Source organism: Stegodyphus dumicola, chromosome 2 (genome assembly GCF_044657685.1).
Source record: "Stegodyphus dumicola isolate Sdum_Otavi_A_Nest chromosome 2, ASM4465768v1".
NCBI lineage: Eukaryota > Metazoa > Arthropoda > Arachnida > Araneae > Eresidae > Stegodyphus > Stegodyphus dumicola.
In genome coordinates, this window is record NC_140769.1 from 27840776 (window position 1) to 27864858 (window position 24083).

Sequence of the window (24083 nt, forward strand, 5' to 3'; positions counted from 1 at the left end):
CTCTCAAAACTTTAAGCGGAACTAAGCTAACGTCGGGCTGCCACCTGTATAGTGCTCAAGGCTGTGCGCAATGACAGACGCATTTGAGTCCTTGCCATGGTGAATGCTGGTGGTTTGTGCTGATCATTGTCAGATAAGTAAGGTTGGCAACAGCAAAAACTAACGGCTCACATTTTCTTCATATGGATTGCACAAAAAAGGGGTTTCCGATTTCGATATTTAATTTACTAGGTTTTTGTATAGCTCATTTATTAATGACCTTTCATGGAGGCTACCACAAAAACACAACAGACATCCTACAAGGCGTCTCATCTACGAAATTTGATTAAGACTTTAGATGTTTTAAATTGAAGACACACCGATGCAGCGAAAGGTACATTAGATGCAATTTAACGATGTATTCTCATTCAGCGGCTATTATGACTAGAGTCTGTGACGTATTAGATACAGGGGTTGGATAAATATAGAAACGACTCATAAAACGCATATTTGAACTACAATATTCATTTTTGGAAAATCTGTTGGTGGCTCTGATATGTATACTTACTAAAGCCACATGTATAGCACCCTCCATATGTTGCAAGTATCATTTGTTCTGGAGTGAGTGTTCTGTACAATTGCGAGTGCATCATGTCGGAGCTAAATGAATTTGAATGTAGGCAGATATCTGGGGCTCGTATGGTGGGTGTTTCCGTAACTAAGGTAGCTAAAGTGTTTGTTGTTTCAAGAGGCACAGTCTCTAAGATCTTTGTTCCAAGACGACATAGCTCCTGTTTATTCAGCTCACATCGTCCAGGACTAGTTTTCTGAGCATGGGGATGAACTTTCACATCAAACATGGTCACCACAGTCACGTGACTTCAACATTATTGATCCTTTGTTGGCTATTTGGGAGGGAAGTCTGCGTGAGCGCTATAGACCGCTATCATGATTAATTGAACTTGCCAAAGTGTTACAGGAGGATTGGTATAAGATTCCTTTGCAAAGCATTCTGGACCTCTGTTTATCCATTTCGAGAACACTGCAAGCTGTTTTGAATGCACTCGGTTTTTCTACACCGTATTAGGTCACAGCAATATGTTTTTATTTCGGTGCTTCCATATTTTTGTCCAATCTCTCTATATCCTATTTCTCTCTGAAATGTTGAAAAGAACTGCACTACAATCAATGAGTGCTTATAAATTTATCACACGCACACGAGCAAAAAACGTATAAATTCCTTATTAAATGGTAGTTTCAGTTTTGCCCAATTCCTAGATTTCATACCCTGAGTATACTGCTCATTAAAACCAGCGTAAGCTAATAATGTTGGAAAAGATCCTGAAAGTCTTAAGTAATCGCTCTAGATGAGCATGGAGAAACTGGCAATTAATTGTAACTAATATTAAAATACATCGAAATGAGCATCTTTAAATAAATTAAAGAGAATGCGAATGTTAGGCTAATCTTCCTTAACCCAGAGACATATTTTAAATTACAGATGTCACCCAGAGAATAAAGCTAAAATGCAATTCAGGTAATGCTTTTAACAGCAGTCTCACTGAAGTACTCAGAACTCGTTAGAACCTTGGTACTCTTGGATCTCAGAGCTGTATTTAATGGCGTTGCACTGACTTCTAAAAACTTTTGGAAACCAGCGCTTTAAAAACGCGGAAAATTCTCCAAACTTTCGAGAAACTACCAAAATAATGATAATTTGGCAACAACATTTGTCGCCAAAGCCCATCAGAAGAATGAATTGAAAGATCTATAATTTTACAGAAGAACCAAACACTTATATATAAAACATGTGGCCACAAACTGGAAAATAAAAGAATAGAGACGCCGATATAGAGTATTATATTATAAGAATATACTGTAACAGCAATGCAATTATTGAATTTAAATATTTACAGAAATTTACAATATTATTATGATATTTCCATTGCAGATTAATAGATCATATAGCGTACGAATAAACAATCAATGTATGATTATTACAATTCCTTTCATGACGGATCTTAGTAAAATCAGATGATTTTATTACACATTTAAACTGATTGTTAAAACCTAGGTTATTATAGAATATTTAAGCAAATTTATAATACTTAATGCATCGAAAGCCTCTAAAACTTTTTACAAAATTTTAAACTGTTGTTGTTATTCTTACTAACTTCATAAGTCAATTCTCTAGTATTGAGCTACAATATAAATCAGATTTTTAGGTTTTTCACTATTGTCAGAACACTGAAATATTTTTAAAAAGGTAATTTTTATAATTTTATTCGAATTGGTCATTTATTAATTTATCAAATGCAGAAAATTTCCTGCGGCAATCCGTAGTGATTTAAAAAAAACCTGTTTTAAACATATTCTGCCCGTAGAACGTGAGCAATGGAAATAAATCGCTGTGTGTTGTATTGCGGCGTAGAGAAAATATATGATTATTTGGCCAGCTAAGACTGCAAACTAATTTAGGAGGAGAGAAATCTTTTCAATATATGCTCAATTGGAAACAAATTCGGGCTTTTGTTACGTTAACGTAACAAAAGATTGATTGTATCAAATGATCACATGAGGCACAAGTTACATATTTATTACGTACGTTCAAGTTATGTATTTATTTTAATTTATGGGAGAGGAACACTAAAGGTATTAGCGATAAATACTTTTCTTGATATTATTTGTCAATTATATGAAATTATACGGAATTGACAATTGAAATTTGTAAAAAAAACTAGCATTATAGGGTTGCATTTCATCCTTTTAATTATTCTTATAAAAATATACAGTGATATTATCCTAACGATTACAATTTACATAGGTTACAAAAAAACGTAGGTTATAAAAAGTAAAGGTTACTAGCATTGAAAAATAATTATTGTAGAGGAAATTTTATCTCCAGAGAGTAGGCAGATGGCATTAATTGTCCAGAAGCGGTTGTGCGGAACAAGTTTGCAGACGCATCAGAGTGATTGAAATGGCAAGATGTTTAGGAATGTTGTCTCTCTGGGAGGTGCGAGGCGTAATTCGTTGCCCTTATCGAGTATCTGGAAGGTGGCCATACCGTTACTGACGATCGTTAATGTGCCACTTATGTACGTTTTCATGAAGCCATCCAACGCAAGCGCCCTGGAATGTTGAGTGACGGTATCTTCGTCTTGTAGTTCGTCTTGTACAGCAATACCCGGCCCAATACTATTCGCCAAACCCAAAAATTGCTGCAAAAGTTTAAGTGGGGAATCTGGAGTCACCCCCCATATAGCCCAAAGTTAGCACTCAGTGACTATTTTCTCTTTCTGAAATTGAAGGAACATTTATCTGGAATGAGGTTCTGTTCATACAGTGATGCGAATTAGCTACTGAGAACTGGGTGAATAGGCAGGGACGTGATTTCGTGTGTGGACGTGTGTTCAGATATATGCGTAAATAGATTTGGAGATTATTTGGAAAATTTATAGGCAAGTATGCCTCTGAATTCCCTTTTATATTTTCTGTCTAATTTTAACAAATATTTTTTATTACCTTCGTAATCATTTTGTTTTGGGAATTCACATTTGTAATAAAAGAGACAGTCTCATTTATAATAAATATTGTTTCGAATGTCCAGACGCGGTAAGATAGCTTCCCCGCAAAGCAGTTTTAGGGTCGCCACATTTGGCGAGACATCGCCCATTTGGCGACAAAATTGACGATATGTCATGGGCGGATGGAGAACCTTCTGGAACGAATTCTTACCGGTTTAGCCCAGAATGTTTTCAAACACAAGCCGAAAGAAACCCTGCTGGTCCGCAGTTCAGTGTCTGCCTCGTCTAGCGAGCTGATAGTCAGTCATTGAGCGAGTGTCTCGAAGTCTAGAGCCGAGCTGGTCATCGAGTGCATCGAAGAGTCTCTTAGAGTATCGCGGTTAGTACATAGTCGAGAGGGTTGAGCTCCGTGAACGACTGAACCGAAGAGTCGGGAGCTGTGCTCTGTGTGTCGTCGAGTGCATAGCGAGTTGTAGCGTGGGGAGTCTCGAGAATACGTGGAGTTCCGAGAAAGATCAAGCAGAGTCGAGAGCTGTACTCTGGTGTTTTGCAGTGAAGCCATCCTCACATGATAACCTGATAACCTGAAGGCTGTGTCGTTGGTTGTTCCAGCATGCTTATAGTAGTTCTTCGACGATTGTAAAACGTGATTTTGGAGCTGTTCTGATAAATGTTGGCTAAATAAAGTGTGTTTCGATACTTCATCAAGTGTCGTCGTTATTCACTCCAAATCCACACGAACCTCGTACGAACGTGAGAGAAGAAAATAACGTAACAACTGGTGTCAGAAAAAAAAAACGCAACAATATTTCAAATAAATATCATTTTTAGCGAGAGCTCTTTGCGATAATTAAATGCAGCTTTTTATTACTATTTTGGATTTAAAATCTTTAAACTGCTTTTAAATAAACGAAAAGTATTAAACCATTTAAAAAAAATCATATTTTGGCATGTATTTAGTTAGGTTTACAGATGATGTTAACAGAAAATTACACTCATTGAACTTTTCTCATAAAATAAACTCATATTTTTTTTTTTTTTTCATTTCCTTCCAAACTTATTTCTTTGCACAGAAATCGGTTTATCGAAAGAGGAGAAATTACGTTCAAATACTCTATAAACGTCAAACTTCTCAAATGCCTGATGTAAGCATTTTACATGTCTTGTGCATGGATTAATTTAGCTGTAGAAATGTATGGCATTTCATTCAAAATGCCTTTCTTTTCTTCTCACGGAACATAAAAAATATTCAGGAACAGTGCACAGAAAACAGATTAAGTGATAACAAAAATATTGTTAGTAAGCAAAAGCATCACAAATCGTATTTTGAAGTATTTTTACGTTTTCTATAGCTCTCACGTATGTTCAGGTTTTACTAATTTTTCGTATTGAATTCAAAGATTCTGCGAAAGTTTAGGATTATTTCATATTGGATTGGATTATTTAATTATGGCAAAGCACACGACGGTTATCCTGCCTAAAGAGAGGGTTGCCTTCGTGGAAGACTTTCTAAGGGAAACTGGCTCGTATACACGTTACACATGGGGAAACCCACGAAAACGCCCATGCAGCCAGCCCGTTCGCGGGATTCGAACCTCGGAAAGAACTACCAGTTTTCAGCGTTTTTACCACTCGGCCGCTGGTGGGCCCCCGTGCAAGTTTAATTTTATATCAAATTTATGTTAATTTGCAAAAATACAATTTCGTTGTTTGCTCGTTTAATTTCATTGTTAGGCTATCTGCGGCAAATTTTGTTTTAATAAGTTATTATAACAAGTTGTTTAATTTAATTAATTCCTCAAAAGAAGATAAGAGTTCATTTTTAAGTATGTTCTTTTTATGCTTCAAAATAATTACACTACTTTATATATTTTGCTGCTCTAAACTGGAGTGAATGTCAAAATCCTTTATATCAATATTTATTTAAAAAAAAAAAAAAAAAAAAAAAAAAAAAACATTAATAGATGGAGGAGTTTCAGATTAGTATCAGACTAAAAGAGTGCATTCTTTAAAAACCGCTACATTAAAGCTTAATTGGATCATTGATGAATTTATGTTATCTTTTAAAGCTGAACATAAAACAAAAAAACTAATTTCGTCAAAGATTCTGGAAAAGAAAGCAATTTAGAAGAATATTGATGGTACTCACTCTAAATTGGAGTTGTTGATTAAAAGTGGGTCGCTATTCATTAATTATCTATTTAAGCATACAATAATCCATAAACTAGTTGAAAAGCTTAAGTTAAATCCACTGACATTATAAATTTAGCAGCAAGAAGTTTCATCGAGTATCAGTTGTTTCATTATCTAAATAAGCTAATGATGTGTTTTGTATTCTGTTTTTAAATCAGAGAAGTCATTTGAATGACTGTCATATTTTTAACAGATGTGATATTAAAATATTTTGCCGAATATTTTCTATTACTGTCCAAAGTAGTCTAACAATCTACATATGAAAATTTTAAAAAAATATTTCTCTCGGTCAACCTGTAATTAAATTATACTTTTTCTGCACTGCGTGTGTTTCTAATTCACTTAGTAGAAGCTTCAGCTGGCAATCGGAAGATCTGAAGTTCGAATCCCAAAGAGAACCTTTCTGATTTGTCGTGTTTTCTGCTTCGAAAGGCCTAATAAACTCAGAAAACAAATTTAAGTTTTATCTTATCCAGAATGATTGATAAAGAACCTAAAACAAAGTATTTGGCATATATTAATATTAAAAAATGAAATGGACAAAACGAGTATCAGATTTGATTTGTATGGGTATTATATCATACATTGGAAACGATCTACGTCACCTACTAGGTAGGTAACTCTCGAAGTAGCTTTTAATATGTTCATCGTTCTTAAAGAAAATATAAAAGATTATTAACTTTGCTTTTCAAAGTACGTATAACGTTAGAAGCGTCTAATATGTGTTCCACTCAAGATGTAAGTGTTGGCAAGAGCTACATGTTATTTAGATGCATTGAAAATAATATGAAGTTGATATGGTATTAAAAGACTACTGAATTTGTTAGGCTATCTGCGGCAATTTTTTTAAAATTTGAAATAAAGTTAAAAATCAATTCATCCAGGATTCTCAGCATTTTCAATTTTTTGGAAACATTATTAGCTATAAACCTTCGTTTTCACACGAAACAAAATTAAAAATTTTAATATAGGGGTAAGAAATTTATTTTACGATAACATAATGAATTTTAAAGTTACAGAAGTTAACGAACACAACAACATGTTACTATCAAAGACTCGACAACAGACGTTACAAATGTCAATATATGTATATTTGTCTTCTGTGATTTTGTTTTACCACATTAAGATCATATTGCAATTCTTATAAAGATTGTTGAATAGCTCGCTTATATTTAAATGGTACAAGTCAAGTGATAACGATAGTCCACCGTTCTAATGTCTTATGTTTTGGATATTGCATTCTCATTATCTGTGCACCCCCAATAATCAGTTCAACTGATCAGCTCGGACTTCTTTTCGTGGAGCAACAGACGTAATGATACACGAAAGGAATAAACAGAGTGATCTTTAGGAAAGCGCAAATTATAAAACGACGCGCGAAAATTTTCTCAGGAGAAAGATATCCAACATAACTGATCAGTCACCAAACGCAATATTAATGTTACACACACGAAATTTTTGTTTAAAGAAAGGACGTTCAACACAATGATTAACCACAGAAGAAGTCCAGTTCAAAGAAACTGATCAACTTATATTTCTGAAAGCGAGAATTACTTAAGAAAAATGGTAGTCATAATGATCCAGAGACACTCGAAGTTTTATCGAAGAAAAATATCAATAGATCAGGAATAGTGATAGTGCTTCGCCCAAGCTACAGCAATATACAAGGCCAAATCGAAATTTGTCTAGTAATTTCCAACATATAATGCAATCCGATAAAAATAGTGTAAGATTAAGAGTTCTCTAAAGCTTCTTTTTGCCATTTCTGCTCCCTAACTAAAATTTGATGTTAGTTTCAAAACGTGGAGTTTTCAGCTGTAATTTGATTTCACTGCGAAGCAATAGGAAGAAAGTTATACATAAACTTCTAGACATTTGACGTAATTTTTATACTTATGTATCTTTATGAGTATATATATAATTATATTGCACTTAACTACATGATATGGATTAACTTTCGTATTCGCAGGACTTTATGCTTAATACTTTTATCTTAATAATACGTGTATTGGTATATCTGTACTCAATTTATTCAACTCAACTCGGTACTCACTCGTCCTTGATTCGTTTTGGACTTCTGCCAGAACATGCCCTTCCAGGCGAGGTATTCGCCTTTATGCATCAGCACAGTACCGTTCATTCTTACTTCGAATTCCCCCATTTCGCAGAATCGATTATGTAGACGTTCTAACATGTATGGTCAGAGATGCGTCTGTTAAGAAAGCGGAAATGATACAGATCTGCAGCTACTGCTCCGCTGCAATTACCTTCCCCGGAAACGAGGTGCATATCCGCCATTTTGCTATTCGATTAGCGACACGGACTTCGTACTCAACGTGCAAAAACATAACGCTTTCTGCTGCCTCATCTTGTTCAGACGTCCTCCCTACGCTCAGCGCCCTCTCGCGTTGGTCATGAGATCCTGTAGTCCTATATGACTATTGCCTGTTATCATGTTCAAATCTACATACACTTTTCTCAGTCCAGAAACATCTGATATAATCCCCCTGTATAATAAGTAAAAAATCGGAAACAAACTGAATTAACATCAACAGGTGACTTCTGCAAACTTTCGCAATGATTATGAATCTTTTAGAAAGTTGTGGATTATCTTTATCTTGTTTCTGTAACTGAAAATGTTGCAGTATTAACCTTCGCCGTCTTGAAGCACAGAGCGTTTTTTCCCGTCTACTCTGATTAAATATTCTACATATCAATAAATATTATAAATGATATTCTAAAATCGCGTTAATGATTGCTGTTAGTGAAAAAATACTGAAAAATCTGCATGTTAATAAATCGTATTGCAAATGTTTATGATCATGCTTTTTATTGTATCGTATTAAAAGACTTAAAAACACATCTTCCTGAAAGAAAGATGCTTTAGTGGAGAAATTTGAAAGGGAAACTGCCAGATTCAGCAATATCATTCACTCGGCATCTACTGGGCTGCACATATGTATGGTTAATTCTTGTAGTGCATATCAAAGCTGTATGCGTAGTTAAAATGATGCTATTGTAAATAGTATTATGAATCGGTAGTCACAATACCGTCATAGAAAACTGCAGAATAACCATGTTTTAAATTTTCTAAAGCATTAAATTTAGTAACTGAAGATTTCTAGTGAATTTAAGTTTAGATCTGCCTCTATTCGCCATTATATGTACTATATCCCCATATGTTAAATCTGTGTTAGATCATTTCATCAATTTATTTTACTAAAATATAATTTATTTGCAATTTTCGAGGGTGACTTTATAAATAACCTTGCAATGCAAGCAATTTTTGAACATTTAACACCCATTACTGGGCAATGATTGTCCCCAAAGTGCCTATCTTGACTCGGGATAGGTTGTGTAATGCTATATTATTGCATGATATGCATTCCTAAAAGTTGTGCAATATAACATAACTAAAAATTTAGAAATGCAAATATAATCTTTATTCTGATATTATTTTATTTTGTTTTGTTTTTTGCTGTTTCTTAGAATTACCTTGAGCGTTACGACAAGATCGCATATTCACATGGTAATGCATCATTATCACAATATCGCCTTTTGAAAATATTTACAGCAAGTCTAGATATTAGTATTCATTTAATTTCGTCAAATGTGTAAGTAACGATGATGTTAAAACTTGCCCCCCATTAAGGTTTAGAACAGGAAATCATTTTTAAATATAGCTTTAACCTGATCGGATGTTATAAGAGAAAAATTGATTATGCAGTACTCGATACATATAATACGGAGATCTCGCCACTTGAGGACATTCAAGGGCTTTCAGTGTTCGCTTTCCTCTGTTTTGAGAGAGGGGTTATGAAGATTTATAAAGCAACTTAAAGATCAATATAACATATAGTCCTAAGGTTGACTATATAAACATTAACGGTAATCAAAATCTGGTGACATTATACAGGGGCAATCCACCATGTCCAATTAGAGTAGTACGTAGCTTTGGTTTACTTCTAGTCGAACGACGGATGTTTTCGACGAGTGTGCTCATTGAAAATGGTGGCTCAACTTTCAGTGAACTCTAAATTGTAGAAAGCTATTCGCTGCTATATGAAGGAAATGCATTTCGTGATAACCTACTATTAACTAGAAATCCTGTTACTTTTAAGGCTCACGAACCTGTTTCTCTGCCGATACAGTCGGTAAGATGAAAGAATGATATTTATTCTATACCGTACTGAGGGTAATTATTTTTATCTTCAGACCCATTTGGTTGTCATCACAGAGTCATACCAAACATTTGAATCTCGAGAGAACACAAGCTGTTTCATGAAAATAGGTGCGTTTCATCAGTGCTGCTGAACTAACTTCCATTGCCCGGAAAAAAAAGAAATATTCATGTATCTATATTGAAAAACGTTTTACGCAGTAGGTTTAGTAAAAAATACATGAAGTGAGATTTTAAAAAAAAAAATGTTTTTGAAAAGTTAATTGAATTTATCAGAAAATCTTATCTGGAAATGAGTTAAAATGGTGGTTTTGAATGAAACATATTATCCTTCAACCCATTAAAATTCTTCTCCTAAGCAAATGTAGATGTGGAAGAGTAATTTTCCCAAGTGTATCGTATTGCATTCATACCGCGAGTTGCACTGAGTGGTTTACTTTCAAATGTTAAGAAAATTATTCCTTTTTCTTTCTTGAAACAAAATATCTTTAGAATATTTTTATATTTAGAGATGTTTTAGTCTCATGGTGATTCTTCCATTCAGCTGTGGGTAATCAAAATTTCTGATATGTGCTGATTGCAAATATATAGCTGTAATATTATACTAGCTTTTTATTTTTATATAACTTTGCGTTTTTAAGGAATATGCAACAACTGTGGTAAACGGTGAGTACAAATTGCTCCTTTGGTATAGATAAATTGAAAATTTCTGAATCTTATGTTAAATTATTTTCAAAATGAGATATTCGTTAGGAAACATACGACGTTATAAAAGTCTTTAACATTACTTCAAAATAGTACCTGTCTATAAAGAGTTTACATATACTTGCATCTAATTACTTATTGCAGTTCTATATTCATCCGTGTATAAATGCAGTAGGTACTATATTTGTTTCAACTAAATATCAGTATTATATGGGCATTTAATGTTATACCAGCGTCAAAATTCTAATTGGCCTATGGATGAGGGCTGTAGATTGGAGCATTTAAAATGCATGTTTAAACATACGATCTATATTAATTTTATTTAAATGCTGGGTAGATTAAATCTCAAAAGCTGAGATTTTCTGCTTCACTTATGTTACCAAAAACTCTATAACAATTTGAGTGATTTGATCGTCAGGGTAATGAAAAGAAGCGTTGCATCATTGGTATGCACATTGTGAAACGTTATACTAGTCAGATGAATTTAAAAGTTGATAAGTCATCTAAAACTACACAGTTAAATACTAAGCTACAAGCTGCTTTAATAATTTAACAGCGCTTAAAGTATCGACGGTTAGAGTATGCAATGCCAAGATGTTTGTATTTAGCTAGAGCTGGCCGAAATCTAACCATGCCGCATGGATGCCAGAAACTGTGTCTTCCTAGATTCAAAACCCTTAGCTAAAATACACTACAGACTAATTTGCATTCTGATAGGAATATGGGAAGAAAATATTGTAGATCAAAATCATAATAACTGGTTAGTTTAACGTAAAAACTTACAATGTAATGTTTTTTACTCAATATTAATATAATATATTATTTGTATTTTGCAGCAAAAAAAATTAATTTCATAAATAAAACATAAATGTCAGTTATTAGTTTGCATTAAAAATAGACTTCTTTACTAAAACCAAACTGAAAGAAAAACACAACAATATTTTTTAAAACTTTTAATGACTTTATAATGATACGTTGAAATAAATGTGTTCGCATGCTAGGGATTTTTTAAAATATTTTAATGTTTTATCAAAGGTATCCAATAGTAAATTTTCTAACGGCAACTCTAATTATAATACTAAGATAGCTTCGTATGAGATCAAGTTACATATAGATAACTGTGAGGGGTTTCTCTTATTTTACATAAAAAATTATTTTAAGTTTTGTACCTTTCCTGAAACTCTCATTTTACCTTCACATTTTCTCGCCAGCATTCAAATTTAAAATCAGGTGAACAGATTATTTAAATAGCGAATCCTGTGTAAAACAGCGAATTCAGAGCGTGCTTTGGCTAGCCAGCGTACTTACTAGTTTGTCATTGCTGTTCCGCTGAATTGCTGATATGCCGTTTTGGCCATTTAATAAGTATGTCGCCGGGAAAGTTGTTGAGTCAGCCTAGTTAACCTTTATTTAAATTGTTAGTCCAGCACTGTATCTTTATCTTTGAATATATTGTGAAATTGTTCTGAAGTTCCACCGCAAGTCGTCGGCAAGAAGTACGAGAATCGTGATAAGAATTAATAATAAAGGGTTTAATATACCCTTCTTCAGTGCTGGTGTTATTCACGCCTGTGCAAAAAGAATAAATTAAGAGAAATTTCTTAATTATAATGTTTAGATTTTTAAATATATGTTTCAGCTTAAAATTAGCACAAGCGAAATTATGCTCATCAAAGTCACGAGGGAGGTGTATGTTTTATTTTATTAAAAATCATCATATTTCATTCAAGATTAATACTACTTGTATCTTACTTTACATTGAGAATCCTAGATATAGTTAAAATATATACCTAAATGTGCTTAAATTACGTAACATTCTAAATGTTTCAGGCTTCTAAACTAAATTTCCCATAGAAAATGATTTAGAGTGTAATGCTTCAAATTCACAAGAATACTTAGTAGCGAAATGCACCCCACAAGAAATATTGTGGCATTAAAAGTTTTCTCTAGTTGCTAGTAAATTAGTTTTCCTTAGAATATTTCTTCGCAAAATGTTGTACTCCGAAGTTCCTAACTAAAGTAATCAGCCAACTGATTAAATTACTGACTCAACCACATTTTTAACTGATTACGCCATAGCTTAAGAAAGAATTACTATGTAAGAAATAAAGGGATTAATTCTTAAATGAAAGTTAACATGTAATATAACAAAGGAACGCAGAAAAACAAATAATAGATAAAGTTAATTCTTAACTTTTTTCGAAATAAAAAAAAAAATTATTATAGGAATGCAAATGGTTTTCGAGCTAAGCAATTAATCAGTAGCATTCAAAATGAGTAATTCTATCATCTTATTCATTTCTTATTTTACATTATATTTTTCACAAAAGGATAGAAATTCAACTTTATCGTATAAGTTAATGAAACAAGATTGCTAGTTAATTATATGAGCAACGAATTATATATGATTTCTTCTTATTCATTCACTGCAAAAGAAATTTCTGATTTTTAAAAGTAAGTTCAAGTTTAAAAAAAGAGCAGAAATAGTTTTATTTGCATGTAATGGAGTTATTTAATATCTTTTATTTAATAATAATATCACCTCAGTTGTTCCAATCCACAATTCAGTTTCCAAATCCACTATTTTGGGTTAACTAAAATGAAAATTTAAAAAAAAAATAATAATAATTAAAAAATAGAATGATCATTATTACTTCATAAATATATCTTTCAAAAAACTGAAGCATTCATCTAATATTTTCGCATTTGAAGGAGAAAGTTTCACGCAATAAATAAAAATATAAATCTAGATAATTGTAAGAAATTATAAGTCTTTGTAAGGAATTAAAAAGCCAAGAGAGCTATTAAATATCCAATCTGATTACTCTTTTTTTAGCTAAATTGATTTCTTGTCAGTCCGCGAGCTGCCGAGCGGATGAAAGCGTTGAACGTTGGTTGTCCGATCTGGACTCAAATCCTACAGAACTAGCTATTTGCATAAGTGTTTGCTTGGATTTCCCCACAGAGGGATGCCTTCGGGTAAGGTAATTTTGGCTGCCCCGCCTCGTGAACTCAATCACATTATAGACCCATTCCCCCTTTGGGCACTTCGTGGAAGTTCAACCTCCACTATTACCCCTCCAGAGGAGCAACGCACCACCTGTGAAACGTCTCCATTCAGCACTGGTCGCCAATTGCTACCTGTCAGTACCTGGGCGAGCCCGTCGCAGAAGGCTGTTACCCAGCAAACCGGGCCCGAGGCCGGCCAATAAGTGACCTTTCCCAGGGCCCTCAGAACCACCTAGTTCATAAATTTTATACCCCCGTGGCCGAGACTGCCTAGGTACAGATTCTCGCCAGTAGCTTCGTAGAATTCTCTACGTCGACTCCCGGGGGGGGGGAGTGGGATTATTTTAGGAAAAGGCCTCATGTTTGGGGAACGATTTCTCTGATATTTTATCTACGCTCAAAATGCCAGTGTTCAGTGGCCTCTCAATCGATCAATGCTTAGCCATTCTCTATCTTTGAAAGCTGTCGTAACTTAAATTATTCAAAATCAAGTTTTGTCTAGCCGCCCAGACTTTGTAGTAGTTAAAAGAGCATACTGGAGTCCAGAAGGGCCTGAGTTCGAATCCTGGAGAAGGTATAGACTTTTGTAAATGTATACTGTTTTCGAGGTATGAGGGCGACGGAAATATATGACGAACCAAAAAGTCCTCTCATGTAGTTTGGCGGTAGGAGAGGGCAGTGGAAGACCCTCGGACAACCGCCCGGTGTGCTGTCCTTCTAAACTAAGTGAAAGTAGGAAATCCAACTTCCTTCAGGCTTTCTGACAACCACTCTTCTCCTAAATACATAGACAAGACAGCAACAACTACAAGTTCTGCCTATTTAGAACTTTTAAATAAAAACATGAATTTTGCAGCATTTTTGTTATCTTTCATTCTAAGTAGCATTTCATATCATGCCTTTAGTTGGAACGCTTCATAACTTTAACGTTTTCGAATTGCTTATATAAAACTATTTTAGTCCGCGATATTTTCATAGGACTTAATACTGTTAATTTAAGTGTCTATTCTCTATACTCAGGAAAAATTCCACGACATATGTTAAGATGAATGACTTCTAAATCTTAGTACTTTCCACCTTTAAATTAAAATTCGATTTCAATGATTATAAAAATTTATGTTGATTGCCAGTGACTGTTGAATCTGATCGAAATTTAGAGATTAGAACAAGCATAAAACACTTTTTTTAACCTGATTAATGACGATGGTATTCTGATCATCGAATATAAATTGAAACTATTAAATAAAGTTTGCCAGATTTATTGTTCTTCTAACATTAAATTTTAATATTTTAGGTAGTTCATATGTTGATTGCCATAATGCTACTTTTCGCCATTTGTTGGCTACCTTATCACATCTACTTTTTGTATACCTATTACTACAGAGACGTTTTGCAGACCCATTTCATTCAACATGTATATCTAGCTATCTACTGGCTCGCAATGTCGAATTCCTGCTACAATCCCATTGTCTACTACATTATGAATGCAAGGTAAGCAGTGCATGCGTATTAAAATTCAGATGCTTTTTGTCTGCTGTTGAGTTTGTCAAATGTAAAGTAAAATTATTGTTAGAAGAAAGTTAGTTTTAAATTATGATAAAAAATATTTTTAATCAAAAATCTTCACCTTCTTATATTTTTAACCCCTTTAGTTTTTTTAAGAAATCTATGTATTCATAATATTAATCCAATCAAAGAATAATACCTTTCTGAAGGTTAACCATGCACTGTTCTAATATTTCTGTTCTTGAATTTATCATATTTATTATACCTTCTTACTATTTGATCATAGCATATGTATGTTATTTTCATTTCATTGGAGGATTTAAAAATTAATAAATAAAAATGCTTTTTTAGCATTAGTTTTATAGATATGCTAAAAAATTTGATTCTCAAAATCTCTGATTTTCTGCGTCACGTTTTTACAAAAAATCTATAATGAATCTGTGGGTTATTTTTATCATCAACGTAAGAAAAAGAAGCATTGAATCGCCGTATGCATTTTATATGGATATTTGTAATATGTTGATGCCGAAAACGTACCATGTGATACACATCATTTTGTAGAAAAAATAAATTAAATTGATAAATTGACAGAAAAGTCATTGTTAGTTTGCATTAAAAAGACACTTCTATGTTAATTAGTGCTGTGGTAACATGGAAGCCAAACCAAAGAAAATCATACTGATGTAAAATTTAAAATTAAGCTTATTCAGGCGTAGATTTTGAAATAATTTTCTTAAAACTGAGAGTAAAGACTGATTTTAATTTGGGTCATTTACTAGAACTGAAAGATTTTTATGAATGTGAAACACCTTTAGGAGATCTATTTAGGCAACGGAACACATTTTTTTTTAATAATGTTGGTTGCAGAAAACTGGAAAGAGGGACTTTTTTACCAACAGTGTTGAGCAGCAAATAATTTGCGAGCATCTATATTCTAGCATATGTTTTTTCTTCCATCTTGCCACTCGCTTGTGCATCTCATGATTTTCATACATATTTATTTAAATCAATCACATTAAAAGTAGGAAAAAAGTATTTGTAAGAACGTTGCTTATTGCTTTAAGTCACTTAAGTTATTACTCACTAAATTTCTAGATTAAATATGAAAGTATCGTATGGCCAGTGAATGGTAACACACTGGAGAGTGATAGATAAAGATATTTTATTTATGGCCGAGGCAACACCGTTTTCATAGTGCCCAGTTGTTTAATTAAAACTGAAAAATAAATATCTACATTTTTACGAATGACAAGATCCAACGTAAATCACATGGGAGCAATAGTGCATTTTTTTAATGAATTTTTTGTATCGATGCCGATAAACATGTGAAGTATATTTTTGAAAGAAACACACAGTGTAACAGTAAATTGGCCAAAAAAGAAGCGGAAAGCCGAATGTGACGTATTCCGAAGAAAGTGTTAAAACGTTTTGGCCCTCGATAGAAATCTTTAACCTGATTGATCTTTAACGATGAAAAAAAATATTTGAACTGCAATGTTATATAAGCTCGTGTATTGTAGATTAATTTGGAAATGAGATAAATATATTATAAACACTTAATAAATTTCTGACAGAAAGGTGAAGTACAAAAATTAGGAATAAAAGGGTCTATTGTAGAAATTTGCTTCCCCATTTCTATCTTACATCTACACAAATGTGCATGTTTAAAATTTTACGCATTCGTGTATGGATGCATGTGTGGGATTTGTTACCTTGAAATTTATTGAATATATTTGGATAATTGTATTAAAAGTATAAAATTTTTAGAATTATTATCAAAAAGTCCCTCCTATATAAATGATTTAGCTGGAATAAGCATATGTACAAAAAAGTCTGATTTATGTTTATGAGATTATAAGGTATTTCTGCCAGCTTCTTTGCATGCCTTCGTCTTGTAGTGTTTAGCACGCTCAGCGTGTATTCGAGAATTCGAGTCCCGGCGAGGGTTTTGCTCATTTTTCACCTTTCCTGCATTAAAAACTCCTAATGATTCTACAGTGGCACCCGAACTAAACAAAAGGTGGTACATGATGATTCTCCACCACCAGGCGATTGGGTCCCCTAATCCCTACTCGGCCTATAAAAGGGGGAGTATATGAGCTATTTCTCCCGCCTTCTTAGTATGCCTTCATGGTGTAGTGGTCCGCATACTCGGCGCGTATTCGAGAGGTCCGATGTTCGAGTCCCATCGAGGGAATTGCTCATTTTCTACATCGCCTGCTTCCAAAAAATCTTAATGATTCTACCAGGTAACCGAGTAAATCTCTGAAAAGTACTTTTCTTTACAGAAATTTCTAAAATAGAAACAAATTTGGGTACTTTGTTTCTGCGTTTCTAGTTCTTCATTTAAATATGAGAAATTTTTGTATCATTTGAATGCCGTTTCTCAAGAAGAATAATGCCTTAATGTATCCTTATAACTTAGAAGTATAACTTATAACTTAGAAGTAGTAGACTTTATCCTTATAACTTAGAAGTAAACATTTGCATCACAGTGTTGTTTTTTATCATAATTTACGGCACAATATTTACGTCTATGGAAGTTCTTTCTACTTGTTTCACACCTACTACGCCTTTGTGTGAAAACAGACACACGGTCGTGTTAGCCTCCAGCATAAATCATCTCTTGAAAACGACTGCAGAAGTACTGATTTCAGCCAAAATACTTTAGCCTTTATAATAAAGTATTTATGAGGAAAATGTTGAAAGCGGCGTGGGTTTCTTCTTTGAAAGAAGAACAGGTAAGGAGAGTTTGAAATTTACTACCTGGGTTTCTGCCAAAGCTAAAAGCGTACTATTTATTTTATTGCATTCAACTATATATTTGACTTCTTGTAATACTCGTGGCAGTGGCAAATATTTATGCACAAATTTAGGAAAAACGATTATATGATCCTTCGAAAATCTTTCTGATTGCTGTATATAAAAGCTATTTTATATTTATAATTATAGAAACAATGATTTTCATTTGTCTTTGCATTGAAAAGCTTTACCAGCACATACTATTTTCTGCCGCATACAGTAATGCAACAATGTTCATCAGCAATTTAGTCATACCATATTATGTTCCACAGTTGTCTTATTAATTCTTTATTAATTATAATATTATATTTTCGCTTATAAACGAGAAAAAAAAGAAAAATTGTTAAAGTGATACTCTTTATTCGCTTAGTACGTTAAATTGATTGTAGGAATAAGAGGACAATTTAATTCTAGTTTGAATTTCATGAATCTTATTCTAGTCCCTTCATAACTCGTATTTTAGCATCTCATTTAAATCAACTGATGCGATATAACATATTTCAGTATTTTAATTATGCATAAATTGTACAGTTTAATTTGATTTATAGGAAGCGCATATTCTAGTGTAAAATATTCCGTTGGTATCGAAACATTTAAATATGATGTAACAGGAAATAAATTACAAAGATCGTGTTTAAAATCCATTTCTAATAATTCATTTCTTTCTTTCTTTCCTAATTGCCATTACCATTACAGAAATTACACTGTCGGTAGATATTTTTTTTTTTTTTTAAAAAAATATTTATAGCCCTTAAATATGCGAAGAACGCTTTTAAGGCATGCAAATAAAGGTATGGCTCTATGCATAATATACGAATTATTATGCGTATTGCACATAACGCCATAAGTAAAAATTAATCACATAATTGAACCGTGTGTACAAAAAATCATATTTATTTGCTGTAATGTACGGAAAATATTTTGTTTGTAATAATAATTAAATAATTAGATTGAATTTATTGTTCTATCCTGCTATCAAAAACCTTTCGAAACAATTTATAAACATATATATATTGTATATTTAATTAAGTTTTTTTTTCATATCATATCTTTAAATCAGAACTGCATTGCAAGAATACAGGTAAAATAATTATTTTATAATAAAATTAAATGATTAAGCTCATTATTCAGTAAATAAGAAAATGCAAACGTTTTATAACTATATGTATAGAAAGTAGTGCATGTATTGCTGTAATATAGGTCATTCTAGTGAATCGTTGTTAATTTATAACAAGGTATAAACATATTTAAGGTAATCAAGCGTCATTTTAAAGCCAGTTATCAACATGAAATATTTGAACTTACTATTTTTTGATTTAACTAATTTTTGAGAATTTTGTTAATAAAGGCAAAACAAAAATAATAGTTTAAGTTAATGGTTAATTTTATTCTTCAAGATACTTAAAGTTTCATTAATTAAAAATATTTGTCTCGCAATTATTCACTTATTAGCGACAATTTCTCGTTTGATGTTGCTTCAACGTTAAACGCAACATTAGCAAGAAAAACTTTGTTTTGCCTCATATTCTTAACAAACCCTAAGTATTCATGATTCTCTATATCAGGGTTTCTTAAAGCATGGGTCGCGACCCCAAGGGGGCCGCGGGACCTGCAGCAGGTGGTCCGCAAAATGTTTAGCAGTTTCAGTAGTTCTTTAACTTAATATAATAATTTTACAATTACCAAATATTTTTACACAATGTATCTGAAATAGATGAGGACGATACAGACGAAGGAAAAAACGAAAACGTTTTGACGCATTCCTTTTATAATATAAACGTTCTTTTTCCTTTCTTTGCATGTGACGCTGTCATTTCGTCTGTTACTTATTTAAAATTTTCACATTGTTCTATTTCTTAAAATTAGAAATTAAAGTTAATGACCTAGAACTGCAATAGTATATTACAGTACATGTGAAAAAATTGACAGTTTCACTCACGCGTGTGCCGGATTTGCGCAATACTTATGGGGTTTGTAAATTTTTGTAAATATTATGGGGTGCTGGGAGTGGCGAAAAAAATCTCAGTGATGAAAACGGGTTGCGACTGAATAGTGTTTAAGAAACCCTGCTCTATATTAAAGACAATTAATTGAATAAATAATTTTCTTCTTTCCAGATTTCGAAGTTACTTTCAAGAAGTCATCTGTCTGCGAGGGCGATCTCTGAAGCCTTCACACACAGCAGCTCAGACACCTAAATCAGCACCATTAATGGCAAGAAGTTCCCTCTTGGTGTCAAACAATACACGCTCCTGCAAGCTGAGCATCCAGCGTGGAAGAAAACTGTCTCAACCAGTGAATTCTGCTTTATAAATGGCATAGTAGAGTCTGCATTGATGAACATGTAAAGAAAGGCTTATATCGCAGAAACGAAAGAATGCTTTATTTGTTTGAAACACATTTGCTATCCGTTTAATTTTCTCTCATAAATTTAAATTTCTGGTTTAACACAAGGGATACTTTGCAGTGAAAATGCCAAGTCTCACAGTATTTTGAAAATTTGCTTTTGATATTATGGAATTTAAGTAATCTGTAATTGTGTATTTCTGTAAGTATTTGAAGGGCACTTGCATATTAGCATATCCACCTCGGAGCAGACTGGTGACTTTATACAGAAGAAAAGAAACGATGACCTATAATTAAAAAAAAAAAAAAAAAAAAAAAAAAAAAAAACTTAATTTATACATATTTAACATTGTATTCAGTAATTTGTCTGATAAATCAATTTTTAAACCTAATCACAAGCGAGCTTTACTTTACAAGCGAGCTTTTATTCCACTGGAAATTTTCTGACGATCACTTCAAGAACAGAATTTAAGTAACTGTCCTTTTAGTGACTGTGAAGGAACCAGGTACATTCCCATAAGTATTTTATCCCGGTTTCTTCCATTATAGGCAAATTTCACAAGCACATGTTTTAAAACTGAGTTTAAGACAAAAACTATATGGTCTATACGATCTGATGGATTTTGTAGTGCTGTAAAAAGAACGCATATGAAAATGGCGACGATGGATTTTAAAATAAAGAATAAGCTGCTAATGTGTATCGCATTCTGAAAATTTGGAGACTTTTATAAGGATGATTGCCACTACACGTAAACAACGTCTAAAGTACAGAACAAAGAACACCATTTATATTTTTAGCTGTATCGAAGAGGGACATCTGAAGCACTTTCGCGGGTGAAAAGCGAGAAGGGACAAAAGTCGAAACTCTGAAAACTAAATATGAATGTTAAAGTGATTAAAATTATTCAAAAGAGCAATTCTGAGATTCGGCAGAGGCGTTTAATCTTTGGGTACGACTGCCTAATTAATGTATTTTTTATTAACTGTAAGATAACGTGTAATTATACGTAATTTTATTAAGTATTATTCAATGTATTTACATTTCTTGAATGTAAAGTAAAATAAATGTATGCACTTTCTGTTAAGTGTTCCTTTAAAAAATAGCAACAACATTAATAAATTTTTAAGATGTTTATATTTTTCTTCCAAATTGATATTTATTGTGAAGTGGATAAATGTATTACTAAATTTATAAGAATGAATGACTTTTGATTGACAGTTCCTTACCAATACCCAAAATGGTAAATGCGACTAATTTAGTATAGGTTTGCGATTAAAAGCGTATTAAATAATCGTAAGCAAACGTTAGAATTTAAATGAATCCTTTTACAAAACAGAAAAGGAAGTCAAAATATATATTTCGGTGTAACTCAGTACATGAGTATTTGCCAATTTATGTTGTGCACTTGCATTCGTTCATTCGACAGCGGTTTTACCTCGATATGGTAGAGGAATAGATGATATAGCATTATCTCCATTACAGAAAATTATAGGCAAGATTGGTCTTACAATTTTGGAATATCTATTCAATCGCCTGGCTGTCAGGATAAGGACAGCCAGGCGAACAGCATGTCTTGACAGCCAAGCGACATTATGTTTTGCATAAACAAAGATAAACATCCCTAAGAAAACCATGTGTAAAAAAGGGCAAATATTCTGAAAGCATTATCCAAATTGATATTAAATATTTCTCATAATCATAAACTTTTATAGTGATTATTTTTCCAGAAAACAAATATCATGTAAAATTAGTGATCTTTGTCTTAAACGGTCTTATTGCATACACCAAATATGACAGAATGTAGAATAGATGTTTGATTTTATTTGCCAGCGGGGTGCCTCATGTCCGTTTTATTGGTGAAATATTTAATAAAACAAGAGATTGATGGTTATCTGTTTTGTGGATTCTGAGAAAGCATTCTACAAAATTCGTCATGATGCATCATTTTTAATATGCTCAGTTGTGATATTATGTTTTGAGGCTCTCGTTAAACTGTGGCAAACGAATTTAACTGACAGAAAATTCAAAAATTGCTCCAGCATTTTTCATTTCAGTGGAAAGACTATGAAGGGAAGGTTTTCACTAAACTCATCCGGCGATATATTTTTCAAAATCCTTGAAAGCAAAGTATCATATATTTATAAATTAATTCGTAAACAGATTACAATTTCAAATATACTTTGAGCATTTATGAAACAAAAGCATTTACCTAACTGAGACCTCATTAGAAATAAATATAAATCTATACATTACCATGAAACAGCTGATAGGGATAATGGTTCTTGCCCTTTCTGAAGAAGATGCAAATATCATGGAAAAATATTCTGAGCTCTGTGACTGTAAGGTATAACTTTACCTTACGCCATCGAGAGAACGGCTGCGGCACTGGGTTAGATGCCCTTCATCCTGTTGGATCCTGTAGATGGAGACTTTTTAAAAAAAGAGAGAAAGCTTAGGTCTTCCGAGTATTGATTATTATTATTATTATTATAGGGGCACAGACTCCGATTCTCCCAGCCGGCACAAGCCGGCCAAATGATAAAAAAAGGACCTGGGTAGGAAAAACAAACAAATACTGTAAGAAAATAAAACATATAAAGTCAAAAATCTGAGTCTCAGTGTTGAATTCCAACTCTATCTTTGTTTGTATTTATAATCTTCATCATTGTCTCTGCAAAATTTTTCGAATTTGAATAGTTCCTTGTAAAGTCTTCCTTAAAATTCTTTCTATATTTCTCTCTAAGCGATAAGGAGGGTATTGACTATGTTAAGTGACGAATACTGAAAGAACGACCAAAACAATGCAAGAAAGTGCATTGTGGGGACTATTGAGACTTAGAAGAAAATGCTGACGACCACTTGTCTTGAGCAGTGTAAGGTTTCTATGTTTGCAAAGAGGTACTGTTATTGTCAAGTATCATGTGTTCATAGTTGTAATGCGTACTTATAGTTCTACAATAAAATAAAATAAATATTAAATACATATAAAATATATAAAAAAAGTTGCTACATTACCAAGAGCTTTGCAAACTGGAACAGATGTAAAGATGAAAACTGGACATTACAAATCATAAAATACATTAAATGAGTGCTAGATTAATCATAATAATAAACATTATTTAAAACAAAACAAAACTAACAAAAAACCACAAGATATTAAGTAAATTAATATACGTACAGAGTGGGATGCGGACGGCATGGTGCCGGGGGAAAGTAGTATAAGGTATAACGGGAATATTCAGATACATAGAGAGATAAATGCAAGTATCATTTACAATATTAATCTAAACATCTCTCTCAACATATTCCATTAAGCTGCAGACACAAAGCTCTCTTTTCTCAAATTAAGACTCTACCGAAAATTATACCGTCAAGTAACGTACGATTATTTAATATTAATATCATTTGACAATTTTGACCAAAAGACATGCATTCAGTATTTTATTCAAGATCTCAAGGAAAAGAAAACATTTTATTGAAGCAGGCTCATAATGGTTTGCCTGCACGGTCCGTTCCAATATTATTACGCAGTAGTACCCATTGGAAAGTAAACATAACGCACGTCCATCGGCATTTGTTTGTAAGTAAATGATTTGATTTGTCTTAGAGCTTATGTATGGTTAGATCAAAGGTGCAGCAAAAATGGAAGTGCAAATTAAAAAATCTGTCTTTCATTTTTGTGGTATTAATTAGGAGATAAAATTAAATTTGGTTAGGCTAATCAGATACTAGATTGACTGTCTCAAAATTTTTTTTGTACAAGGGAAAAAACGCGGATATTGATTGAGTGGAGGAAATTTACGTGTTGCTCTTCTAATCCTATATTCTGCTCAAA

The 24083-nt window shown here is 32.8% G+C and overlaps 1 protein-coding gene across 1 annotated transcript in view; it reads left to right on the forward strand.

Moving 5' to 3' along the window:
• LOC118189265 (tachykinin-like peptides receptor 86C) overlaps positions 1 to 21326 on the forward strand; it is a 279647-nt gene extending 258321 nt beyond the window's left edge. The window contains exons 5-6 of the mRNA XM_035359844.2: positions 14888 to 15084; positions 20019 to 21326. Of these exons, the coding sequence (XP_035215735.1) occupies positions 14888 to 15084; positions 20019 to 20214 (393 nt within the window). The 3' untranslated portion in view covers positions 20215 to 21326. The remainder of the gene's footprint in view (positions 1 to 14887; positions 15085 to 20018) is intronic.
• The last annotated feature ends 2757 nt before the right edge of the window (positions 21327 to 24083 follow it).